The sequence below is a fragment of the Tenrec ecaudatus genome, chromosome 2 (assembly GCF_050624435.1).
Source record: "Tenrec ecaudatus isolate mTenEca1 chromosome 2, mTenEca1.hap1, whole genome shotgun sequence".
Classification (NCBI taxonomy): domain Eukaryota; kingdom Metazoa; phylum Chordata; class Mammalia; order Afrosoricida; family Tenrecidae; genus Tenrec; species Tenrec ecaudatus.
In genome coordinates this window covers 44,683,741-44,710,177 of record NC_134531.1, presented here as the reverse complement: position 1 = coordinate 44,710,177, position 26,437 = coordinate 44,683,741, and the positions used below count along the sequence as shown (strand labels likewise).

Sequence of the window (26,437 nt, the reverse complement as noted above, 5' to 3'; positions counted from 1 at the left end):
ATTTGCTTTCCAGGTCATCAGAATAGCACCAGTTTTCTTCCCCTGTAATGACCTTGGAATAAAAGTCTGGGTCACTTTGGGGCTGTTCTTTCAAAGCACAACGTGTTTCCACTGGGCGCTCTTTATCCTGCTCAATCCGAACCTGAGGCACACATTTTGCAGCGATCCTTCTCATTCCCAAATCTTTCCTTAAAATACACTGAACCTAGATAGTCCTGATACTTTCCCCATCTCTTCAAGGGTCCATCGGTCTTTGAGCACAAGTACATAAATTTTTTCAACATTTTCATCTGTTTTGGAAGTTGACAATATTCAGAATAAGGTTTGTCATCAATCAACATTTCACCTTTTTAGAAACAAGAAAACTACCCATACACTTGATTTTCCTCCACAGTGCTGACCTTGAAAGCTGTGTTCAGCATCACAACAGATTCTGCCACATTTTTCCCGAGCAAGAAACAAAATTTCACAGCCACACACTGTTCTCTGAGATTGTTTTTATGAAAAAGTTTACTAAGACCAAAGCGAACCATCCCAGGCAAAAGCACTGCATGCACTAACTCAGAGTGAGCTGCTGGTTGCTCCCACCTACTAGAAAATATGGAAGTTCTCCCCAACGGAGCTTTTTGCCCACTTTTTTAGGAAGTACCTCTCTCTCTCTCTCTCTCTCTCTCTCTCTCTCTCTCTCTCTCTCTCTCTCTCTTTCTCTCTCTCTTTCTCTCTCCCTCTCAATATAGCTGCATTCATACATGTATGTATGCGGTTATGCAAGTCACCATAGTTTCCCTTCATAAAAACTGAAATATGGACAGGCAATCTGATCCTCATCTTTCAGGAGGAAGAGGGACAGTCTGGGAGATGCCAGAGAGAAAAACAAACATCCCCCTTTCATGTGTATAAGTATTGCTTTATTATCTGTAACTCTCCCAACTCATTTTGCAGGATCAGGGAAATGCTCCTGGTATCATATGGTTTTGATAAGGATCAAACCACATAATTTGTGTAAAAGAGCTTAATAAACCATATGCCACCATGCACATTATCATTTTCTATTAAGTTCTTGCGGGACAATTAGCATCTCCGAATTCCTTAATGTGAAAAAAACATTTCCATTTCATATCATTTCTCAAAAGCCTTCATACTGTATTGAAGGTTGTTTGTTTAATTTTTTAATTATTTTTAAATTATTTCTGATATATATTTCACATACACCCACACTCTTATAGGGAATGTTATTATTAGTTCAAGTCAGTTCTGACTCGTGGCCAATCTTCTTTTGCCGGACATAGCCCTGCACTATGTGTTCCTGCCCCATCCTCCACATCAGCCCTGTGCTCGAGCCCAGCGTCATGACCACTGCGGTAACCCATCTGTTGGGGAGCATTCCAGCTCGGTAAAGCAGAGGGCCCTCGGTGAGATAAACTGGCCCATGGCTACAACAATGGTCTTCAACGTACGGAGAATTGTGAGGATGGCCGAGAACCAGGTGGTGTTTCATTCTGTTGTACGTCAGGTCGCTAGGAGGCAGAACTGACTTAGTCGCCCTTAACAACATAAAACAATACCTCATTTTGTTTCTAAATACTCAAGATGCTTCACTTTCAATATATTATAGCAAAATATATTCTCTTCAATAAGCAAATATCTGTTTTGAATACAGTTGTGTTCACTGCCAGTCTGCTTTTCCAGGCATAATGTCCTTCTGCAGGGCCTGGGCTCTCCTGACAGGATGGAATAGCACTGCCTCTCGGGGTTTCTGAGATGGCAAATCTTCATTGGAGGAGAAAGCCTCATCTTTCTTCCTTGTGCAGCTGGTTGTTTCGAACTGATGACCTTGTGGTTAGCAGCCCAACACATACCCACTATATCACCAGGGCTGACTCAATGTCAATGAGTAGGTTTTTATGAATGGGTCAGATATCAGGATGGGAGATGGAGAATTAGAAGTTGATTTTTGAAGACAATAACTCAGGGACACAGTGAAAGAAAATGATATTACAAAAACAAAAAAGGAAAATATATTATATTCGAGGTCTCTCATGACAATAACCCAAAATATTTACCCTCCCATACAGTTTTTTCCATTTCAGACAATTAGAAATTTTTCTTAATTGAAAATTAAGAAAAAGCCTGATTTTATGTGCACCTCTTTCTAAATGTTGGTATATTAAAAGTTTGAATACATTCTGGTCATAAAATCAGTTGTAAGGGAATAATTATTTTTTCAATGCCGTATATTATAAGGAGGGACCAGTACCTGCAGAAGGACATCGTGCTTAGGAAAGGGTCAGTGAGAACGAGGAAGATCCTTAAGAGATGTAGGGATACAGTGGCTGCAGCAAGGAGCTCCACCAGGCACGATGGTCTCCCCTTCTGGGAGTCATCTCATCCTGAAACGTTGGTCCTCCGTGTTCCTCCTTCCTGGCCCTATTCTTCTCTGCGTGTGTTTACATGCTATACTAATATGATGCCTGAAATCCAGCATCAGCTTTTGGGGTTTGCTGTCACGAGCAGCCCTTGCTATTGTCGCAGACACTGCCTATGGCTTCTGCCTTCTTCTCTGGATCATACAGGCTAGTCATCAGCAAGTTGTCATTATTTTGTTGGTTTTCTGTCTTTCTTTTTTATATTTTCAGTACGGCAACCTTGTTCAAACAACAGAAAGCCTGCTTTTCAAAGATATGTTATTTTGAGAAAGTGACAGGTACACTAAGCCTTGTGACATTCTTAAAGTAAATCCCTAACCTAAAATGAAACAGACTTGGTAAAATTAGCACATCAAACTGTATACCATGACTTAGTTAAGGCGTGCCATTCTTTTTCTTACACATTTAAGAGTCAGTGGTTATTTGTTTAAGGAAATATTTGAGATTATCCATTGTCTATATTGTACATGAATCAGCTGTCCTGATTTTCCTGGGAGAACCTTACAAAAACTATGAATGAATGAGTGATCTGACCATGCTTCTCCTCATTTGTGAGTGACAACTGAAGCTTGGCAGGAGGAAGAACTGAATCTTTGTGCTCTCCCCTCCCAGCACACTGGAGAACAATCGTTAAAACGAACGTCAGTATGTAATTGCAAGGTTGGCTGCTCTGAGATTCAGTCAGTTTACATTAGCATCTCTTCTATACTCTTCCCCTTTGTCGGGGAGTTCAAAATGTCACACATTCTCATTATTTCAGTTCCTGCTACTTTCCTCATGACTGCTGTGAGAAAGCTCCAGCATCTGGGTGGTAAGAGCACTCTGAAGAAGCTTCTTTTTCATTGGGGTGGGGGCAATGAGTCACCTTGTGAAAACAGTGCAGCAGAGGAAAGGGTTACCATTACTCGTCTTCCCAGGCTGAAGAGCTCAGATGGTCTTAACGTGTGTAGACCTGGTCCACATGTACTGAGTGTTCCTGATTCCCTCTGCCGCTGCCCCGCCCTCAGCGCAGTAGTATGGGGAATTATAGAGCAGCACTGTTCTAGCTTGGCAAGCCTCAGAAACAAGCAACTCCGTTCTTTTGTCAGTATTTTACCAACATGATTTTAACGATCCATAAACAATTAACTACAGTGGTAGTGAAGAAACGGTTTAATTTATTGTACAAGCCCTGCCTGGCTTTGCAAGGTCAGACCTAGTTTATTTGTGCCCTTTGTCACATACATACATACTACTATGCGAAGATCACTTTTTATGGCTTAGTTGTTAATGATGAGATGAACTTCTAGGAGTTCTATGCCCTATAAACATTCTTTTCTTTTTTAACTCATTTATTGGGGGCTCGTACAACTCATCACAATCCATACATCCATCCATAAGGTCAGGCACATTTGTATATTTGTTGCCATCAACATTCTCAAAACATTTGCTTTCTACTTGAGCCTTTGGTATCAGCTCCTCATTTTTTCACGTCCCTCCCTGCTACCCCCTCCCTCATGAACCCTTGGTAATTTATAAATTATTCTTTTTTGTCATATATTACACTGTCTGGCATCTCTCTTTTACCCATTTTTCTGTTGTCCATCCCCCAGGAAGGAGGTTATATGTAGATACTTGTAATCGGTTCCTCCTTTCCACCCCACCCTCCCGGTATTGCCACTCTCAGCACTATAACATTTCAAATAAAGGTCTTAATCAAATTTTCCTAATCTCCGCATGAAGTATTCTAATTCACAACCTGTTTGAATATGTTTAAGTTCTTCATAATTCTAGGCATTTGTTCGATGCAATTATCATATATAAATCTCACTGCCATCTAGTAAATTTCAACTCAGCGTGACCTATCGGACAGAGTAGAACTGTCTTCTCTGGTTTCTGAGACTGAAAATATCTACATGGGAAATAGTATATTTTTCCCATGGAGTGGCCAGTGGATTCAAACTATTGACCATCAATTAGCAGCTCAATGCGTGGCCAACAGTGCCATCAGCATACCTTAATGCCATACGTATGACATTTTAGTCTCTCTGTTTTTATCAAGTAGGATTAGCTCCTGATGTGCAAATTATGTTTACACCTTGCTATAAGCAGACAGAGCTACACTGTGCTGAAGTTTACAGAGATGAAATTATAGTGCTTCATCATACCGGAGTGTGGCTGAGACCCCAAGACCCTAAGGTGTGAACACACACCTTGTTAAGATACAATTCTAAGACTTAGTGTTTTTTTTGTTTGTTTTTGTGACAGTCTTTACTTTTTGTATATTTCCCTTATGACAAAATCTCAATGAAATGGTAACCCGATATCATATCATCTGCTTTCACCTGGCATGCTACTGGCAGGCTAGTGGAATAATATGTTCCTGTGTTCTAGGAAGGCAGAGCAGCAGGATATACAAGACTAAATTAATGTCAACATCATGTGGATTCATCATGTAAAGTTTAAATGTGATTAAATACCTCAAAACCAAATTCGATGCATATGAGAATTGTCACTACAGAAAACATTAAAGTTATTCAATCTGTTCTTTTCAAATTTCAGCTTGTTATGCTGAATACCAATGGCCTTACTCAAGCCACTTAATCATAATTTGATATTCCAATATGAAAACATTATAAGATAATTACCCTCTTAACTCCTAACTTGAAGAAGTTATTTATCTATCAATAAATGATATAGCTGGGTTTCAAAACAAGTAAAGGTAGAGAATATATAAACTCTATTTTTCTCTCTTCCTATTGACTTTTTGTCTTAAAATTTCAATTAACACAAGCTAGAATCATGTAGAGTCAGTACGAAAGTGGTAATGGGAACTATGTTTCACTCTGGAAACACTGTAAGCTCTGAAAGCAAAAAGAAAAGAAAACACATGCTTAAGGTGCCAAGTGATTATCAGAAGGGAGTTATTATTTATACTAGCCAATAACATGTACTCATAATCATCAAAGAGGAGAAACCATAATCTAGTCCAGGTTTATTTTATGCTTTTTATGCACATGTTTCTTCCTCTGATAGTTTAAGGCTGCCAGATACCTGTTTGCATTAGAAATTGTGGTTTCTGAAGTTGACTACTTATGACATAAGAGTATTTTATCGGAAGTAGCAATTTAGGATCATTTCCACTAGAATTCTGATTTCTGTTCTGTAAATTGAAATGAGTGTCGCATCAACAGTGCTTTAGAAAAATGCCACACATAAGGCACCATGTTTGACAGGATTCTCTCTAGAAACATGATTTTTTAGCTAGCTAGCTAGCTAGATACAAATGAACAGGTAATTAAGCTATAGAGCAGTACAAATGGCTCAGTGCAATTCACTTCTGTGAGACAGCTGGCAGTCCTTCAAATCTCAAGGGCCGCCAGGTGCATCTCAAAGAGCAGACAGCTGAGTCCTCTGTAGAGTGATTCAGGCTATCCGGCCACAGGCAGCCAACAGCAGGGCAGGTCACCAACAGTCAGCCTGATGACAAGGTCTGACAGTCCCCAGCTCAAGAGATGTAAATTCCAGCAGGTCTTGAATGAACCTCAAATTACAGTGACATAGTTCATAGCTTGGGTGTCCCACAGGTAGAGTAGCTCATAAATTGAGGCAGAGCACAAGCTAAGGCAGCCGCACACGGGTCCGATCATCAAAGAACAAGAGACAATGAAGGCGAGGCTCACTGAGCCATTTATCTCTCTTCCCTTCAGTTAATCCCACATGTGTTCATTGTCCAGGTTGGCACAGTAAACCTACCTATCACAGGCCTGTTAGGCTGGGTTTTCTATTTACTCATCTATGTATAGTAAATAACTCCATATCAAGAATGCATTCTAGTACAGCTCAATTCCACAAGTCTAATGCACCCTCTTCACATTCAAAGACCTGCAGGCCAATGACACAGAAAGGTGAGGCGGGAAGCCAGGAGATTAAAGGCCTTGGGTGTAGAATCACATGGATTCAAGTTCAGTGGAAGCACAGCAAGGTGCCAAACAGCTTTCAGGGTCAAGAAATCAACCTGAGGTTGACCTGAAGGCAAGCACTATCCCTACAAGCAGGAAGGCAACGTGCCAGAGGAAGGGAGATAAGTTCCTAGTTTCTCCTTATAAGAAGGCCACAAGCAAGGAGGTATCATTAGACTATTTCCTGATCGACAGGTTGAATTGCAGCCCTACACTTTCATGTGTGATCAAGTTGACATAAGCTCATACAACTGTCACATAAGGTTATGGGAGTTATATTTGTTGGAATCATTAGAAAATGTTCATATTGACTGAGATGTTGTTTCAGCAGAATCACTCAGAACTATTTGGTCCGATATGGTTGGAAACCTTACTTATTTTCTTCCATAATACGAAAATTACTTCTTAAGTCTATAGCATGTAAATGAATGTTGAAAAGGTGTTATGATAAGCTCAAATTAGTCATAGGTCAAAGGTGTGCCTTAAAATTTGACTAATTATTGTGAAAGCAACTATATTCTATATTACTATAGAAACGTTGAATGACATATAACAAAACACACATTACATTCTCCTTGAGGATGTGGTTTTAATCACAACTGCACTTTAAAGGATTCTACAGTAGTAAATACAGTGCTGTTCAATAATGTACACTATGAATATGTGAATATGTATTCTGTAAAAGGCTTAGTATTTGAATTTGTTAATTATGTAAGTCATATCAGAAAAAACCTTTAAACAAACAAACAAAAAAAATTAAACTCAAATGAATGAGACTTAAGATGAGAGAAGTTGTGCCCAAAGTGGCTTTTTTTATTCTAAAGCATAAACTTCTAACGAATATCTGTGTGGGCTAGTCCTAGAGGATACTATTTTATGATTTTGATCAAGGTGAAAGGAAGGCAGCGTGGTAGGGCTGAATGAGCAATTATTTTGAAGGATAAATGAAAGGGTTAGTGGCCGTAGACCTATTGTAGCTCTATGATGTCAGGTAATATATTTTCTCTAAATCCAACTCTCTTCTTATGTATATATAAGGAAATAATAACCTTTTCAAGTTTGCTCTTTGAATTGCCCCAGGGATAAATGAGATTATAATATTTGAAGTACCTTTTTCAACACAAGTGTTTAATAAATCTCCTAAATTATTTCTTTCCTCTTTATGTCCTCATCCTTAACTTGTGCTCCAACATTCTTTCTGTTGTAATCATGGGGAGAAGCAGAAACATTGCAAAAGAAACCACAGATCAAAATTAATTATTTTAGAGGAAGAATCAAAAAGCATTGACACTAAAAAGGAGGACATAAGAGTTTGTCCACTCTTTTCTCTACACCTCCAGGCATGATTTCCTATTAGGTAGCAACCCAAATGAAAAACAACAAAGTTACTTTTTTGAAAATATTACACTTTTATTGGAGCATACTTTGTCCAGCATTCAATTCAATCGTTCAATTATAGTAAGAAGGTTTGCGGAATCATCACCACAATCAATTTCCACACATTCTCTCCTGGCGCTCCTCGTCCTTAGTGGCATGCTCCTCCTTCCATCCTCCTCTGCCGTGCCCTAGGGCATGAAAATATGTCTGACACAAAACAATAACACTTAGTTATGTCTGTACTGCTCTTTGACTGCTCCCCTCATTTGAAATATTATACGCATAGATGTGTAGGCATAAGTTCTCCTTTCTTTAAAGGTAGATCGATTAGACAATTGTCATTTTGTTTGATGTATTAGAACCTGGGGATTTATCTTCTCTGAAAATATTATGTTCATCTTGGAAAAACCCCTTTCCTCTTCTGCTGAACATGCAGCACTTGTTCTGAAAATATTTTTAGTTCTTTGAACTTTCAGCGATGGTATCATTCACTCTCAATATCTCGTGGGAATTTGGGGTATACCACAAACTGGTCTTTATCCATTAGTTCTCCAAATTCTCTTTGCTTACGAAAAGCTGTATCATTTTCATATTGTCAGCTGTTAAGGAGTCTTCCTCCATTTCTGACGCACTGTTCTACTTTGCGTAGCCACCTTCTTGTATTATTTGCTGAACCGAACACAGGGAGTAGATGTAAATGGTGGCAAAGTAGAAACCCCATGCCCCATGAAGACGTCAGATTGCTTGTGCTGTTGCTTTTGCGTATGGTTTTAAAGGAAATAAAACAGCCAAGTGAGGAGGCATCAGGTTGGCATCACCAAATCAACAGATGGCCCCTCTGGACACTAAAGCTGTGTCACGTTCAAAGTATCAGATTTATAATTAACATTGGAAACCAGTGTGTGTGGTAATTCTATGGAAAAATGTGACTACACAGGATCATTCTAAACTCGAAATTGATGAGGCAAGCTGCCTGACCACCCATACTTTTACCAATACAACTATATGGTCATGAGAGGTTAGTTCATTTCATTTGTTGCCATAGTAAAATTTATACTTAAGGATTAGAATTCCTGTGATGATAAAACATGTTACCATGGGGAAAAGATTTATATAAGAACCAGGAACTTAGCAAGATCTCAAGGAATGTTAATTCATTTTATGTCCATTCTTAAAGTCATTCCTCCCTCCTAGAAACCCCCAAATACTATTAGTTAACCTGTTTTGATTATAACGAGTCCAAGCTATTTAAAATAATGATAATAATGGGAAAACATCAGCAGTACTCTTGTATATGACATTCCACTTGATGAAGCTCGCTGGACATAGCTTTAGCAATAGGTACTTACTTGGTTTCTATTGGTGATGCAGAACTTCCCCGTCTGTATGCCATCCAGATGTCTGTGAGATAGAAATTCTTAGAAGGAAGCTCGGTATGCCCTACAGAGTCTAAAAAGATGGAATGTGTTGAGTGTAGGAATTTATTAATGTAACAGCAACTATCCTCTTTTAAAATCACTCTGATTCATTTGCATAATGATGGTAATTATATTTATAGCTATATTTTAGAAATATAGTCTCTAGAATATTAATCACGTACAATGGAAGGCTTTTTAATATTTTCCAAATGGAAACCTATGCAATATTTAGGTCATCAACATCAAATTATCATGCTCAAAAATCTCAAAATCTTGTCATTATTCTTTATAATAACCAAATAAGGTACACTTAAGTTTCCTTCTCAGGATCTAGGATATATGTGAACCCTAAGCCCAGGATTAGGATTGACATAAATTCCTTTAAAAACAATTTGAATATATTCCATTTTTCTCAAACGTAAGCAAATACACTAAGAACAAAGATACCAACAAAACAAGAAGAAGTAACTATTAAAGGGGAAAGACAAGGCACACATGGAAAAACGATTATGTGTAGTGCATAGCCTGACTGAGAACCTATTTCTGGACTTTGAGAGAATTCTTACAAATAAAATAACAATAAAAAAGGAGCAAATTCTTGACCAAAAATTTCTCAATACAGACGATCCATTTGGCTAATAAACACATGAAAATGTGCATGATTTACTCCTTATTTAAATTTAAATTAAAACCACAACGACTTAAAAAATTACAGTGAAATATATCTACATACTCACCTGAGGTTAAAAAATAAAGTCTTGATGTCCTATATTTGGGGAAAGACTTGAGACAATGACATTTTAATACATGGTTTATATTTATGAGTGAAAAATTGTACATTTAATTATGAATGTTTCAGCAGTAACTATTAAAGTAAATTATGTGGTTTTTAAAATTTTTCAGCAGTTCCTATATACAGTACAGTTCCTATATACAAGACATTAGTACCTACCACACTTCAGGAATGGTCATGGCTGCTTTATTTTACTAAGATAAAGCTGGAGACAATCTATGATCCATTGAGAGTAGAATGGATAAATTGTTCTTTAGTCATAAAATGAAATAAAGAACAAAATCATACCCAATGTGAATGGGAGAGGGGCATGGAGTGGAGACCCAATGCCCATCTGTAGACAATTGGATATCCCCTTGCAGAGGGGTCACAGGGAAAAGATGAGCCAGTCAGGGTGCAGTAGAGCACTAGTGAAACACACAACTTTCCTCTAGTTCTTTGGTGCTTCCTTCCCCCCACTATTAGGACCTCAATTCTGCTTTATAAAATGGATTAGATCAGAACATACGCACTGCTACAGATAAGAGCTCGCAACACAGGGAATCTAAGATAGATAAAACCCTCAAGGCGAACAATGAGAGTAGAGATACCAGGAGAATTAGAGGAGGGTGGGAGGGAGAAAGGGGCAATCGATCACAAGGATCAACCTAGAACCCCCTCCCAGGGGCCAAATAATGGAAGAGTGGGTGAGAGGCAATGGAGGATGATGTAAGATATGAAAATAATAATCTATAACGTATCAAGGGTTTGTAAGGGAGGGTGGCTGGGGGAGAGAGGGGAAGAAATGGGGAGCTGATATCAGGGGCTCAAGTGGGAAGAGAATGCTTCAAAAATGATGATGGTGGCATATGTACAAATGTGCTTGACACACTGGATGAATGTATGGATTTTGATAAGAGATGAACCCCCAAATAAAAGTATGAAAAAAGAAGGCAAGAACAGGTCAATAAACAACAAAGAATGAACCCCCACATGTAAAGACATGAAAGGATTTCACATAAATAATGATCGGCAAAGAAACAAATTACAAAAGACTCCACAGTGAATGATTTAATTTATATAAATGCCAAAGGAAGAGAGATTACTGTATGGTGATAGAAGTCTCAATAGCTGGATCTTGACATACAGGGAAGAAGAAGAAATAAGCTTTCTGGAAATGTTCTGTATCTGGATGTGAATTTTGATATAGGGAATATATTTGAAACAAAACTAAAAATCCCAAAAGAAACTAGACAACTGGCTGAAAAGAGTGCAAGAATCCTAGAGCTGTGGTCTTTGGTCACAACGGACGTGTGGAAATAGACTCAGCCCCCGACTCGGTTTTCTGGCAAACAAACACAAAGAGGACTTTATGGGGAACAGTAGCAATAATGATAGCTCCCTCATTTCAGATGAAAAGAACAACCTTCCTCCCATGACAGAGTTCACAAGAGTTGAGAGAGAAAGAGGATTGGAAATAAGGCAAGATGTGGCAGAAGAGGGATAACTGATGTTACATTGGTGGGATTGAAATGATTAAAATGAAATGTGTATGAATTCTTAATGTAAAACTGATGATAGCATAAAACTTTACCAATTCATAATAAAAATTAAAACATTCAAATAATACATCACTGAGACCAAAAACAGAACAAAAACTCACAGATTTCTGTACTCTATGGTATCTATGTTATATCTAGCATCTATATCTATATAATCATCTATATCTACATTTATATCTATATACTGAGATCAAAGTATGTGAATAGTCTTCTAATATTTTAGTGAACAATGTGAAACACTTTAAAGAAAAGCAAAGACTTTTATATCTGAAATGAGCTCATATTGCTTTAAAAGAAAAATATTTCATTTGGATTACCATGTAATGTGCAAGTGAGACAGACTTGCTTGATGAAAGTGAAGACATTTGAAGCACTTACTGATAAAAATAAGGTATTGCCGTAAAAACCTCCCAACTGAAACAATAAACATCATTATGATAAAAAGAGAGTATATTAACGTTCTCAAGGATTTCATTTTATTTGTTTCCACATTCAAAGCCCAGGGAAGAAACACTAGAGAAATTAAAAGACATAGTGTACAGGGCAAATCTGCTGGGAAGCCCTCTTGTTTCAAAGCTGTAAGTAACAGCGAGGAGTAAAGTGCACCTGATTCAAATGATGGTCTTTACAATTTCCTGTTGTCCATATGAAAGGTGGTCAATGAATACGCACAACTGAAGAAAGGATCTATACTTCCAAATTAGAGTGTTGGGGGTAATATGGAATATACCATAGACAGCCATAAAGCAAATACAATTTGCCTTTGAAACATTACTAGAATGTGTTTGAGAACGACAGATGGGTAGATTTCACGTGGCATCCTTTAGAATGCCATCAGGAGGAGGTGAGTCCTGGTGAGGGAATGGCCTCATTCTAGGCGAAGCCCAGGATTCACACGCACACACACACATACACACACATGCGCACATGCGTGCACACACATACACACGTGTGCATGCACATGCACACACATACACATGCATGCACGCACACACGCACGCGCACACACACACCTTAAATCAGGTGGATGAACACTAGGACTGCATAGCAACAATTGTAAGGCTGTCACAGGGTTGAGTAATGTTTCCTTTTGTTATACACCTGGATACTATGAGCTCCAGCAGATTCAACCACACCTAACCCACAACAGTTGGTGCCAATTGTTTATGGCTGTCTAGTAACCCTATGGGTTGGTAGTTTTAATTAACCTAATGACACTAAAAAAGAATGTCCTGGAGGTCAGCATCTGTAAAACCTGCAGCCCAAAAACACCAGGCCATCCGTCATCTCTGTACCACAGGAAGTAGCCAGAAGTTGGAATCACCTTGGCACATTTAATTTTCTGCTTCTTGGATTCTTTGTTATTGTTTGTTTGTATTATTACATTGTATTCTATTAGATAAAACTTGACTTGACGTTCTAACACCATTCTTAGATGCAGAGTTGTTTTTTCTAAGTGAACAATATCCTGAAGATGATAGTGAATAAGAATAATTATGTACGCATGACTATTTGGCTGGGTCTCATTTAAAAATTAAACTATGTTTGATTTAATCTAATCATACAAATATTTAGTCTAGCTGAATTGCAGGTCCCAGAAAAAAAATCTAAAATTAACAAATCTAGCTCATTCCCTCTTTCAGGTATTTATTGAAAATACATTTATATTCCAGGTTCTCTCTTATACTTTTTTTCTGGAAGCAATGATTTATTTTACTTTTAAATTTATAAGAGGAGAATGTGACTTGACTTGAGTTTCCAGAATTTTCTTCCCAGCTAGGTATTTGAGAAAACTATTGGTGAACTCCGAAAAAGAATGCCTTCCCAGAATAGGCCTAATGCATTTTTCTATGAGCCATCTTATTCAAGGATATTACAGCAGTTATATTGTGGCAATGATTCAGTCAACATATTTATATAGACTTTTATGTGTAATACATCTTCCATGGATTATGACACCCAAGTCATAATTGTAATTAATGATGCACAAATCCATTTTAGAGAAGGATTTAATTAGAGATGTATCTGTTACATATAATACAAAGTCATCTTATTGTTTTGTAGGCATTTACTTCATGGCAGTTATTTATTATAATTTTATTTTAACAAAAATAAATTTCTTTCTAATTAGACATATAAATGAATTTTTTAACATAAATGTCACAACAAAAGATATCATGGAATTTTAAGTGGCAATATATTAAATTCTTCCCTTTGCTAATTGGCAACTTAAAATATACTAAAATAAAAAGGTGAATTGATTGTACTTACTTTTTGTAATAATATTCTTGTAATGGGAAATTTTTTTAGAGCATCATTTTTTTTCTACCTTCATTTTTGGTGTTTTCTCCATCATGTTAGGCTGGGTTTTCTAGAGAGTCAAAACAAGTGACATTTATATGAATATGGATATAAAAATACATCCAAATGAAGAAATGGCTGAGTTGTCTAAGTAAGTCCATGATTCAAGTCCATGGGTCAGATGGTTAAGGGGGAGAATTCCCCTAACTTGTGTAGCTGCTGGGACTGATGAACCAGGAAGCAGTCAATGAGGCAGAAGTATTCCTGGCTTGTGGATGCAGTTGGATAAATGTAAGGTGGCAGTCAGCTGATGGCTCCCAAGATAGGCAGACAATAGATAGGCAATGTGACAGGAGACCAAAGAACCAAGTATAAGATCCTTATCCATCAAAAGTGAAGTTTTCCCATGGAGAGTGTATTAAAAGGAGCAGGACCCCTCCCCCTCCAGTTATCTTTCTTCTAATTGTAGCAAGGCTGTGCACCAATAAAGAAGACTGCATTCCACCACAGCAGGTAGCTAGCTGTTCACAGTGTTGATTATGTTATGATATATCTCATCACGGGAATTATTGTCAAATTTCTGAGGATCTGGGACTAGCTATGTTGACACAAAACATAATTATCACAATGATAGAGAGAAGTCCTAGTGGTGTAGTGAGTTACATGTTGGACTGCTACCCTCAAAGTTGCTGCTTCAAACCTGCCTGGTGCTCCTTGGGAGAAAGATGAGGATACTCCAGTACAGATAAACGGACTCCAATAAAGGTTTATAATCTTAGAAACCCACCTTGGCAGTTCTGTTCTGTCCATATACTGAAGAGTTGCTTCAAGTGCAGTGAGTTTGGTTTAAATGACATAAGACATTTTAATAATTTGATATAATTATTTCTGCCCTTAATTCAGCCAACAACAGTATTGCCCACAAAATCTGGAATTGGGTGGCAATGCACTGTTTCCATGTGCCACAAACAATACCTTCTCTAGTTTTTGTGACAATGTTTATGCCTTGGTTATTGCTACTGATCTTGTACTCATTGTACATATTTTCCTTCTGCATGAAACTCCACTCTTACAGTCTCCTCTCTGCTCTATTGATCTCAGCAGGTATTGCTGAGAATGAGGCACCTCCTTTTCCATTTACAACCCCCAAGTTTGTGTTTCTGTGTTAGCTGGATCATTTGAACTAACTCTGGATATTTTAAAAGCAATGCTGGAGGACACCTACTTTCTCATTCTTGTAATCTAGGAATTTGCTAAGTATATTTCCCCTAGGCAAAGGATTCAATCTTCAGACTCCATTAATACCTCTAATGTGTTTGCCACTTTCCCACCTCTCGACAGAGGTGACTTCACTTTCGATGTGTCTCAAGCCAGCTCACAGTTTTAGGTTCAACCTTTGCACTGGATCTCACAGGAAAAGACATTTCTGAGGAATGTCACAGTGATTTTGATTTCCATTATATATCTGTATGTGTAATATATATAAATATATATTTGTAAGCCTGACTTGTCAAAAATAAAAAATCAAGCCTTGTATCTCTCTTTGGGTTCAGAGTGAATATTAATATGTTTAATCTGGACCAGAATATGCAGAATGAAGCCAGATACACAGATCTACTAGAACTAGCATACAAGCAGCCTGACCCAATGCAGGAAAAATCAGAAAAGGGAAAATGGAGGCTCTCTTCAGTCTAAGACTACTGGTGGAAATCCACATTGTCTAGAAAATAATTTCTTGATCTTTCCCAGAAACTCAGAACTATATATTAGAGTATCACTTGTGTAACCTTTTCCTAAATACTCCATTGTCCCTTCTATAATGTGAATGAGTTTTACAAAAACACCAAAAAGTTTTTGTCTCACAGCTAGGACCTTGTTTCAGAATTCTTATCAGTGGGGACAAGTTAGAAACCTCTACACCAGTGGTTGTCAACTTTCCTAATGCCGCGATACTTTAATACAGTTCCTCATGTTATGGTGACCCCCAACCATAAAATTGCTTTCGTTGCTACTTCCTAACTGTAATTTTGCTGGTGTTATGAATCGGGCAACCCCAGTGAAAGGGTCGTTCGCAACCCCCAGGGGTCGCGACCCACAGGTTGAGAACCACTCCTTTCCACACTACACCAGAGAACTGTTAATGTTATTGGAATGATGTGGCTTCAGTCTCCATGAAAAAAATTAGTAAATAGAAAAAGAGTGTCTATAATTATTCTACATTGTAGACTTCCTAATTTTTTACCTTGCATAATAAAATAAGGGTAAAGTATGAATTTTAATGATGCCTTTTTATGTGTAACACGTATTTATAGAATGTTGAAAATTTATTCAAGGAGATACTGGAGACCCAATATTAACATATGAGGAGTACCCCCAAAACCCAAATTTTTCAAAGCTTTGTATTTAAATTTTTTTACCCAACAATCTTATCATCTTCAAAGTACTCTCCATTACACTTAATACATTTGTCAAATCTGCGATTCCATTCTTGGAAACATTTTTGAAACTCATCTCTTTGGATGGCTAACAGCACCTTCCTCGTTTTTTTTCTTCACCTCTTCTAATTCATCAAACCACTGTCCTTGCATGTCCAATTCAATTTGTGGAAACATAAAGAAGTCACACAGAACAAGGTCAGGTGAGTAAGGTGCATGAGGCAAGAGAGGCATGCTGTTTTTGCCATGAACTGATGGACCCACATGGCTGTGTGAGCAAGCGCATTGTCGCAGTGGCAAAACCAGTGCCCGATCTACCACAAAATAGCCTTTTTGTCACCCACTGTTATGCAGAGTCTCTAAATAGAAAGCTTGTTAACAGTCTGACCTGGTGGAAAGAATTCCACATGCACTCTGAGTCGACATTTTCGATCATTCAGGAAATTGACAGAGAAAACCACTCAAAAATACCCTTGAATTATTCCCACAGTGCTGTCCTTGTTAGCTGTGTTCAGTATCACAACACTTTCCATGGAGTTTTTCCCGAGCAGGAAATAAAACTTCCCAGCCACACACCGTTCTCTTAAATCAGCCATCACAAAAATTGATGTTCAAGTGAAACTGCTTTTACAAAAAAATTCATTGTGACGAGAGAGAACCTTCCCAGGTGACAGCACTGGGTGCACTAACTCAGAGTCAATTGCTGGAGGCTCGCCTAGCAGGAACAAATGCATACTATTATGAAAATCCCTGCCCAGTGGCACTTTTCCCCATGTTTTTGTGTGAACCCCTTGGTACAACATGATTCCTGATTTTGATAAGATATTCAGATTATTATAGAATATATACATAAATATAGCATTTTTCTGAATTGGCATTATAATGTAATGAACTATCTATGTAAATGCATAGATATATATTTAAGCATGTGCTTCATCTGGGTATTAATAATGTCTGTTTAACATTTGTTTACTTTTTCCTCCTAGGAGATAGTCAACTTCAACTGCCGGAAACTGGTGGCTACAATGCCTCTGTTCGCCAATGCTGATCCGAACTTTGTGACTGCCATGCTGAGCAAGCTGCGGTTTGAAGTGTTCCAGCCCGGAGATTACATCATAAGAGAAGGAGCAGTGGGTAAAAAGATGTATTTCATTCAACATGGCGTTGCTGGCGTCATCACAAAATCCAGTAAAGAAATGAAGCTGACAGACGGCTCCTACTTCGGAGGTTAGTAACATGAAATGCAACTGAAATAAAATCTAAGTTGTATGAGCTATGCTTCCGTATCGGAATTTTGGGAATGCCAGATTGCTAGTGTTAAATATGGATTTGTATATGAGTTGCGATTCAAGAATCTATAATAGTATGCTTTCACTTTTGGGTGCCGTGTGTTCAGGCTTATGAATTTACTAACGTCAATGTTGGGCATTATTTCATTCTTTTTAACTGACACCTAGTAAAAGTAGCTTAACCTTGTTAGGAAATTTATTTTCCTCACACATGAAAGCTTAGGAAGTTCTCCTAAATAAAGTTTTCAGGGACCTAGATTCCTTTTGTTGTATTGATCAACCTTCAAGCAAAGATATATTTATTATTCACCCCCACCAGACACTTTGTAGGATAACTATGAGACTTTTGCTCCTGTAAAGATGTGTAGTCTTGGGAAAACAATGGGCAGTTCAACTCTGTCCTATATAGACAGTTGTTCTGTTTTTGTGGTTTTGCCATCAAACAAGAATTGGTTGTGTTGCCTATGAGAGGGGGTGGTTCCTCTCTACTCAATTTTGGTATGATCCCCTGGACTGGGGATACAGAGGAAACAGAAAACCAGCAGCCTCTCTTTAGATCTGGGCCCCCAAATTACCAACATCATGTCTAGTCATGGATCATTGGCCAGAAATTGTCAAAACGAATAATTTCTCTGATAAGATTTTCTACCTGGATTTGTCAACTGGTTTTTAGGTTGGTTCTTTTAATAAGTCAAAATAGCATCCCTGTTGTATAACTTGTATTTTTATTATTACTACTGAGTTTGAGGCACATCCTTTTATCGATTCATTAATGATTCCCATTTATTTCTATTTTTCTGTTTTGTGCAAGCTTTATCCACTATAGCACATGCTACTTGTCTTTTAAAATCTGCTTCTTTAAAAAAAATCATTTTATTGGGGGGGCGGTCATACAATTCTTATCACAATCCATACATACATCCATTGTGTCAAGCATATTTGTTGCCCTCATCATTCTCAAAATATTTCCTCTCCACTTAAGCCCTTGGTATCAAGTCCTCATTTTCCCCCTTCCTCCCCGCTTACACCTCCCTGATGAACCATTGATAATTTATAAATTATTATTATTCTGTCATGTATTATATTGTGCATCGGACAGTGTAAAAATTCCTTTACATGAACATGTTTTGAGTTATTTTGAATTACATGTATTTTTCCTTTTAGTATTGCTCAGAGTGTCTTTGATCATTATGATCTTTATTTTTGTTGATTCATTTCTGTCTGTTCTTTCAAGTATTGTCCCATTCTCTTTAATGATTTAAGTTTTAAATGCTACAAAATTATAGAACTGATTTTCAGTAGTCTCTATTATGTAGTTTGATTATATTTTATTATTGCTGCTTCATTCTTTTATTATTTACAATAATGTGTTGTTATATAGAAGGAGCCCTGCTAGCACTGTCAGGTAAGCATTGAATTAGCTGCAGATCCACGAGTAGCACAACAGGAATTTTTATACCCATAAAAATTTACATCTTTGGAAACCACGTAAGATCACTGTAAGTTGGAAAAGGGTCCAAAGCAGTGTTTTTTGTATGTTCTGTTATGCATACTTCATTGCATTTTTATCTTTAGTACATGAAAAATATATTCATGAATATAGTGTGAGCTATTATTTGAATTTTTCCATAATTTTTTTCAAAAATCATTAGTGGAAAATTTAAGTAATTTGAACTATTTCTTGAATCACATGCTGAATCTAAGAAATTTTTTTTCACATCTAAGATACATTTAGTAGAAAAGGTACTGAATCTTAATGGCTTTTTAATTTTTGTACTTTATCAAAATATCCATAAACCATTGTTAATTGATTGTGGATAAGTAAAAACATAAAAACTTAAAATAATTAACTTATCTTACTTTCCGCTAGCCCACTAAGGACAACTTTGAACTTTGTAGCATTCTTTTACTTTCCACTCTCCTTCCTTGTCAGAAAGATTATGTCTTGCTTCATCAGCCACTGAGCCTTTTGTGTACATTGGCCTAAGAAGAGAGACGATTGGAAAAAGCGTCGAAGCTAACAGGATCTATTTTAGGAAGGACAGAGAGCTACTACTGGAAGAATGAGAGTAAGGTTGAAATAGAACACTGATGGGATAAGACATAAAAGTATACGTTGATTGGCTAAATTGGAGGAGATTGGTTAAAGTTTGGGCTTCTTACCAAAGTCAGCAGTTTGAACCCACCAGCTGCCCTTGTTTTCCTAAGGATTACAGACGCGGAAACTCTCAAAGGTGCACTGTCTTGGAGCATTTTATGAGTCAGCATCAACTCGGCAGCGATGCATTTGTTTGGGGTTTGTGCGGAGGGAACGAATCTTTGAAGCAATTGTTAGAGTGATGTTAAATATGCAAAAAGTTTTTAAAACTATTTTGAATTATGAATAAGTTTCTGCATTTGGCATATTTTTGTTTGTATTAATTCAGAGGACCTTCAAACTATGTTGTACTTTATACTGAGACTTGGATGTCAATGTCACTGGGTTAAACAACTGGTAAAGGCAATTACATTGACAAATGAACTCTAATGAATCATAAGATTATTTGTAATGGAAAAACAATGAAAGAAATAAATATTTGTCTTAAATTATTTTGTTCAAAAATTATTTTTTTCTATATCTCTGTTCACTTATTGAGATTGGTAAGCATTAGCTCTATTTGAAGGTTTGTTAAGTCTATATATTTTGATTCACCAATGGCATGGTCCCTCTATTCTATGATCATAGGGATACCAGGTTCCTGACTACTCATGGGCAATCAATTGTTTAATGTACTTGGCAGCTTTAAAATCTGATACCTGAGCATCTCTTTCTCATTCTGCCCATGTCCTAATTCTGGAGCTCTATTAGGATGGTAATCAGGTCTGGGAAAATAGAAACATGCTGTAATCTGCCAAGTAATTCTAGTTTTGCAAAGGGTCGTTCTCTACATTCATAGCCTTCACGATGTTGTATATCTCCCTCCACCTCTGAGAGCTAGAAATATAAAGGGTCTGAGATGAGGGAAATGCTCACCTTCAAAACTCTGGGACAAGGTCCTGGTTAAGACACTGCTTGTAGAGAAGCCCGTTAGAAAAGGGAAGGTTCTCTATGGAGTTTACAGAGATTATTCTCCCACCCCTCTTTCTGAGGGGATATTTATCAATCCCATTCTTAGACAATAAGGGGACATTTATCAATTCTTCATGAGATCCTGGTGAAGTTCCTAAAGATCAAGTCCACAAAATGAAGGAAGGCTGTAACCCGCATGAATTTCTCATTTTCTGTTCATCTATTATCAGCCTTTGGGAATTTGTAAAAATTGCCATCTAAGAGTTATAAGACTGTGTAAGGTTATTAAGTGTGCATCATAACAAAATATGGGTAATATTGCAAATAATGGAATTTGGGGAACACTTTGTTATGCCCCCGAGGAAACGGCATATCCTGTACACAGACTCAGGGCAGTCTTTCAAATACAAAAAGAGATTCCTACATGGCTTAAAATTAGAAGAGATGTCCCCAATAAAATGATTTTAAAGAAATAGAAAAAAATATAAGTGTCTGATTTGTATCCTTTGGGCATTTATACAATCTGTACACTGAGGAAATAATCCAAACAAAGATGAACTACATGAGGAAGAAGGGGGCAGCCTGAATGGAGGAAGGCTATTAAAAATCTGTGCAGATGCCACCGTTTTGCTTACTGAAACCAAAGAGGACATGATGCACTTGCTGATGAAGATTAAAGGCAATAGCTTTCAGTATGGATTGCAATTCATTGTAAAGAAAACAAAATCCTCCCCATTGGACCAATAATAAATGTCCTGGTAAATGGAGAAAAGTTTGAAGTTGTCAAGGATTTCCTTTTTTTCTTGAATTCTCACGGAAGCAGCAGTCAAGGAATCAGATTGCATGGGACAGATTGGCCGCACAAATCTTCAAAGGGTTAAGAAGCAAAATCCATCACTCTAAGTACTATGGTACCCTTGACTCCAAAGCCCGTGACCATTGATTGATTATGACTCATCATGATCCTCAATAAGATTTCCGAGGCTATAAATCTTTATGGGAGCAGATTATCTCATCTTCCTCCCACAGAAAGGCTGGTAGATTTAAACAGCTTACCTTTCAGTTAGCAGTCAATGCTTACTCAAAAAAGCCACGAGGACTCCTTACTCACTTGACTCATCTATAGCCCTTTCTATGGATGTGAAAGCTGGACAACGAATAGCGAAAACGGCAGGGGGAAATGGTGCATTTGAATTAATGGTGTTAGTGAAGAATATTAACAGTACTTTGGATGACAGAACAACAAACCTTGTCTTGTACCTGCCAGAATACTCCTAACTGAGGGTGAGATTTTGTCTCCCAGACTTTGGGCCTGTCATCTGAAGAGACCAGTCCCTGGCAAAGGAGCTTATGCGTGGGATAACAGAAGGTCCCACACTGACCCTCGGCCAGGTGACCTGACTGAATGGCTGCAATGACAGGCTCAAGCCCACGGCTGTGAACATGGGGCAGGAATGGGCAGTGCGCCCTCGTTCTGTAGTCGAGAAGGCCACTAGGAAAAATGGCTGACTCGATGACACTAGCGTTCACCTCTTTTTCTCTCTGAATTCACCTCTCTCTCCAACTTTCCATGGAACGGGTGACTCCGTGACCTCAGCTCTTTGACGTGTCCAAGGTAACACAATGTTCTTCATTCTGACCAGCTTCCTTTTTTTGAAAAAACACCATTAGAGCCTTTTAAGAATATTTGAGCTCCCTCTGATTTCTCTCCTCTGGTTTTTTGATTTATGCACATTCTCTTTTCTACTAATGTTCTTCCTTCAACGTTTTTCTTAATGATAGATATGTAGTGCTTAGCATTTTTGTGGTATTTTCAAAGAAAGAATTTATGTTTAATCATCTATTTCATTCGTTTGTAGGTTTTTATTGATTCATTTAATTGTGTGACTAGTGATATAAAAGGAATGCCGGTGAAGCAGGAGTGGATAAGGGCTCAGCCATTAAACATTGCCTGGGTTTAACCGGCCAGCCACGGCTCCTTAAAGATTTACAGCCTTTGCAACGCTGTGGAACAGTTCTCCTCTGAGCGCTGGTGCTGCTGTAAGCCAGAGGGCCTGGAGGCAGTGTGATACAGATGTAACACAGTGGTCCCCACTTCCACCATCTTTGCGCATCCTCTCCTGGGGACATTTTTAGCGCTGCCATCTCTCTGGCTCCCTTTTAAACTTTATGTTAAACTTCTATGAGTTTTCAGGTTTTGCTTTGTTTCACCTTGATTTTATTGCATTTATTTTTCCTTTCTCTTCACTGTTGATGACCATCATTATGGATATAATTCATTTTATATAACATCTTGGTTAAATATCAAAAGGTGTTTTTTGTAGATAATGGTTTTATGATTACTTATTTCAAAACACTTTGAGTCTGGATTTACTCTGTAGTGTATGTTTTATTGTAATTTTAAGGACAATTTAAATGGAAATGTTTGGAGAGGCGATGATAGGGATAGAAGAAGGACATAGGATACTTTAATAGAATCACAAGATCAAATGATAAACAGTAAAGTGGGCTGTAAATCATTAAGAAAGATATCAAAATTGAGAGTAATATTAGGGAAAATTAAATGTTCTATGTAATTACTGAACACAGTTATAAAGTCAAAATGTCATTCTAAATAGAAAACAGTTTTGCTCCATCTGTTCAAATATTTATAACAAATTATCTGTTCTATATGTACCTATAGTTTTATCTATGAGTATATCCAAATTTCAACAATATAACACATATTCTCCTAATAATGGCTTAACCTCTATAAGAACTACAAGGAGCCCTGTTGGTGTAGTGGTTACACTCTGGTCTGTAATCTTCACGGTCACAGTTCAAAACCACCAGCAGCTCACACACACACACACACACACACATATATATATATATATATATATATATATGTTTGGACCTAGAAATTTCAACCTAGTCCATATTTTGCTATGGCTAAGTGAAATGACTGCTATTAAATCCTAGGGTACTAAACAAAAACACAAATCTTAGAGATGCATTTTATGGGGCTGAGGTGGGGTGGAGTCTTGCTTACTTTCAATTATTTTAAAAATGTAATTGCTGGTATGTGTTTGATCTAAACCCTACAAATATCATGTATAGCATTAATCCCATGCCAATGAGTTGACTCAAACATATAGCAAGCCTATAGGACAGAGTAGAACTTCTCCTTAAGGTTTCTGAGACTGGCAACTCTTCTCTGGAGCAGAAGTTCCCCCTGTTTCACATGAGTGTTGACCGGGTTGGTTCATCTGTGGCTGACAGTGCAATCCTTCTTTCCGTGTGCCCCTGGGGCAGCGTATGCAGTACAGCTTAGACTCTAACAGGGAGAGAGAGTGCTCATTTTCTACTGTCAGATTTGCAAATTATACCTCTCTCTTTGCCTAATACAGTTTGGAATTACCAGGCCAGAACTTTGTGTTATGCTGCTTTTATAGTTTTGTAAATTGAGCATGATCAATTCATAGGACTATTATGCAAAAGAGGCACAGGTCAGTTGAGAGTTTATGAACCCAACTACAATACTCTTTCCACTTTTTAAAAATGCTTGAATTAAGAAACATTATCAATGCGCAGAATACCCTAATTCAATGGGGAAACAAGATAGTATGCAGGTATTAATCAAGAAATATAATTAAACACGGAGTTTTGCGCATTGTGTTTAACTTGTTTTGTTTCTACGATAATATTGGAGTATATTTTTATATCTATATAGATCTTTGAAATATGCAGGTTTTTCTTTCTTTGGGAGATGATGGTAGTAATGGTGCTGTATCCACTGATGGGCCACCTCATTCATATTCTACTCACCTTATATCAAGCACTGTCATAAAATAGCGAGGACATGAACTCAATTTCTTAGATGCTGGGCATTTTCATGCATCCTAGGAATAGATGAAAAATAGTAACCAAAATAGGTGAAATCCCCCATACCAGGCAATATTTTAGAGAAGAGAATGTAATAGCAATGCCTAGGAATTGCTAAAAATGTTACAGCATGTTAACAGATGCTGTAAAATTAAAGCTAGGAGGAGGTACAGGGTATGCCCATACAGCCCATGAGGAGTGGAGTCCAGCGATAGGTACAGGGTGACTGTGGAGGACACGGTGAACTCAGATAAGGGACCAAATATCATGTGTCCTCATGATCCAACACCAGACAGATGCTAGATACGGAATGGAGCTCAGACGTGCTAACAAATCGAAATCTTGCTTGTAGTTAAAGGAGCTCCTGGATTCTTTCTTCAGACTTCTTATGCGGGAAGATTATGATAATTCATAGGAATCAATGAGATCCAGGGAAGCTAAATAGCCTGGTCCAGGGGATATACCAGGAGATGAAAAGAAATCAGGTTTCAAGCTAAAGTATGGATTTCAACCTGAAGCCTGTGGTCTTCCCCCCTCTTGACAGAGGACATGGTTAACTTCTAGGATGAAATCTTCCCACTAAGCTAAGCCTTCTATTCAAAGTTATCCACCACCACCCCTTTATTCATGCATTCATTCATTTACTCATATGTTTCAACCGAAATACTCTATTAAAATAATCACATGGTATGCAGTCAGTAAGACACAATGCTTTTTATACACGTATCTTCATATCAGTAGTTCATGAGCTTAAAAATAAACCTGTTTCTAAGAAAATACACTTAGTTATTAATATTTCTATCCACTCCATTCTTAGCTATTGTTTTATTTCCACACTAGCGTGTTCTAATTGATTCATCCTGTTAACTCTCCTTCTTTCAAAAATTCCTATCCCATAAGTTCCTAAGTTCTTATAGGAACAGAATGCAAAGGAGGTTTTTCCCATGACAGGTGCTAGAGTAAATCATCTAGTTTTAAATGTTGCTTAGGATAAATGCCTAATATTTTGCTGAACTTGGAAAAAATGCCAAGCATGTTATGGACAAAATGCATTTAAATTTGGAGACATAGCTTTAAAAAACTATAGGCACCCCTGCCCTGGTGAGTCTTCATTAGTTTTAAGAGAAATTAAGCATGTTCTAGTTCGAAGATTCGTTGTTTACACCATTGTCAGTGTATTGTACATTTTAAAAAGCTGTAGCTGATTCTCTAGAAGGTGTGAGAAAAGCGTTGACTGTTCATTTATAACTTGATGAGTTCAGCGCTCTCATTACCTTCATGAAGAAAAGGTGGCAGCAACAGAGAAGAAATAAAATGCATCCTATTACAATTTGAGTCTCTTCTCATCTGCTTCCTCATGTATTCCATTTAAACCAGGTTACATGAAATAATGGTTTCCACTTGGGGAAGAAACCCTTCGAGACATTTTAACACATCTTGTCCAACCAACCTAGAAAGACAGTTCATCTATAACCACAGGGAGACACATTGCCAAACCATCGAGTTAGAGATGATAATCCCCATTTCTAGACTCACCTTGCAGTTCTAAGATTCTATCATCATACACAAAAGACCCAATACATAATAAGGTTTAAATTGAATTCTCTAAAACATTTGCCAAAAGTAGGATAAACATTAAGAAGAACTTTTCTTTTTTACGTTATAATGTCTTCCTTTAAGTGTTTTGTTGTTTCCAAAGAAAAGGAGGAGGGGAAACTCCTAAACTCCGAGTTGCTCTTCTTTTGCTGTTCCTGTGCTTGTTCCTATGGGCTGTTCACGGCAGGATGGAAAACCTCACTACGACTAGCATGCTTGCTAAGTGCCACGTGTCTTTCTAAGCCGTGCACTCAATGTAAAGACATATGCCTCTTGGTACATAGGGTCCCTTGTGAGTTGCAACCCTCTTGCCAGTACCTAACAACAACAATGTTTTTATGCGAGTTGTTCAGAATTATAAATGCTAAAGCCTGTGTGTACCAGCAGGAATGGGTGATAGGTTGAGG

At 37.7% G+C, this 26,437-nt stretch overlaps 1 protein-coding gene across 1 annotated transcript in view; it reads left to right on the top strand.

Annotated features, from left to right (window-relative positions):
• The window catches only part of HCN1 (hyperpolarization activated cyclic nucleotide gated potassium channel 1), a 521,083-nt gene that overhangs the window by 438,909 nt on the left and 55,737 nt on the right, over positions 1-26,437 (top strand). The window contains exon 6 of the mRNA XM_075541016.1: positions 17,219-17,459. Within this exon, the coding sequence (XP_075397131.1) occupies positions 17,219-17,459 (241 nt within the window). The remainder of the gene's footprint in view (positions 1-17,218; positions 17,460-26,437) is intronic.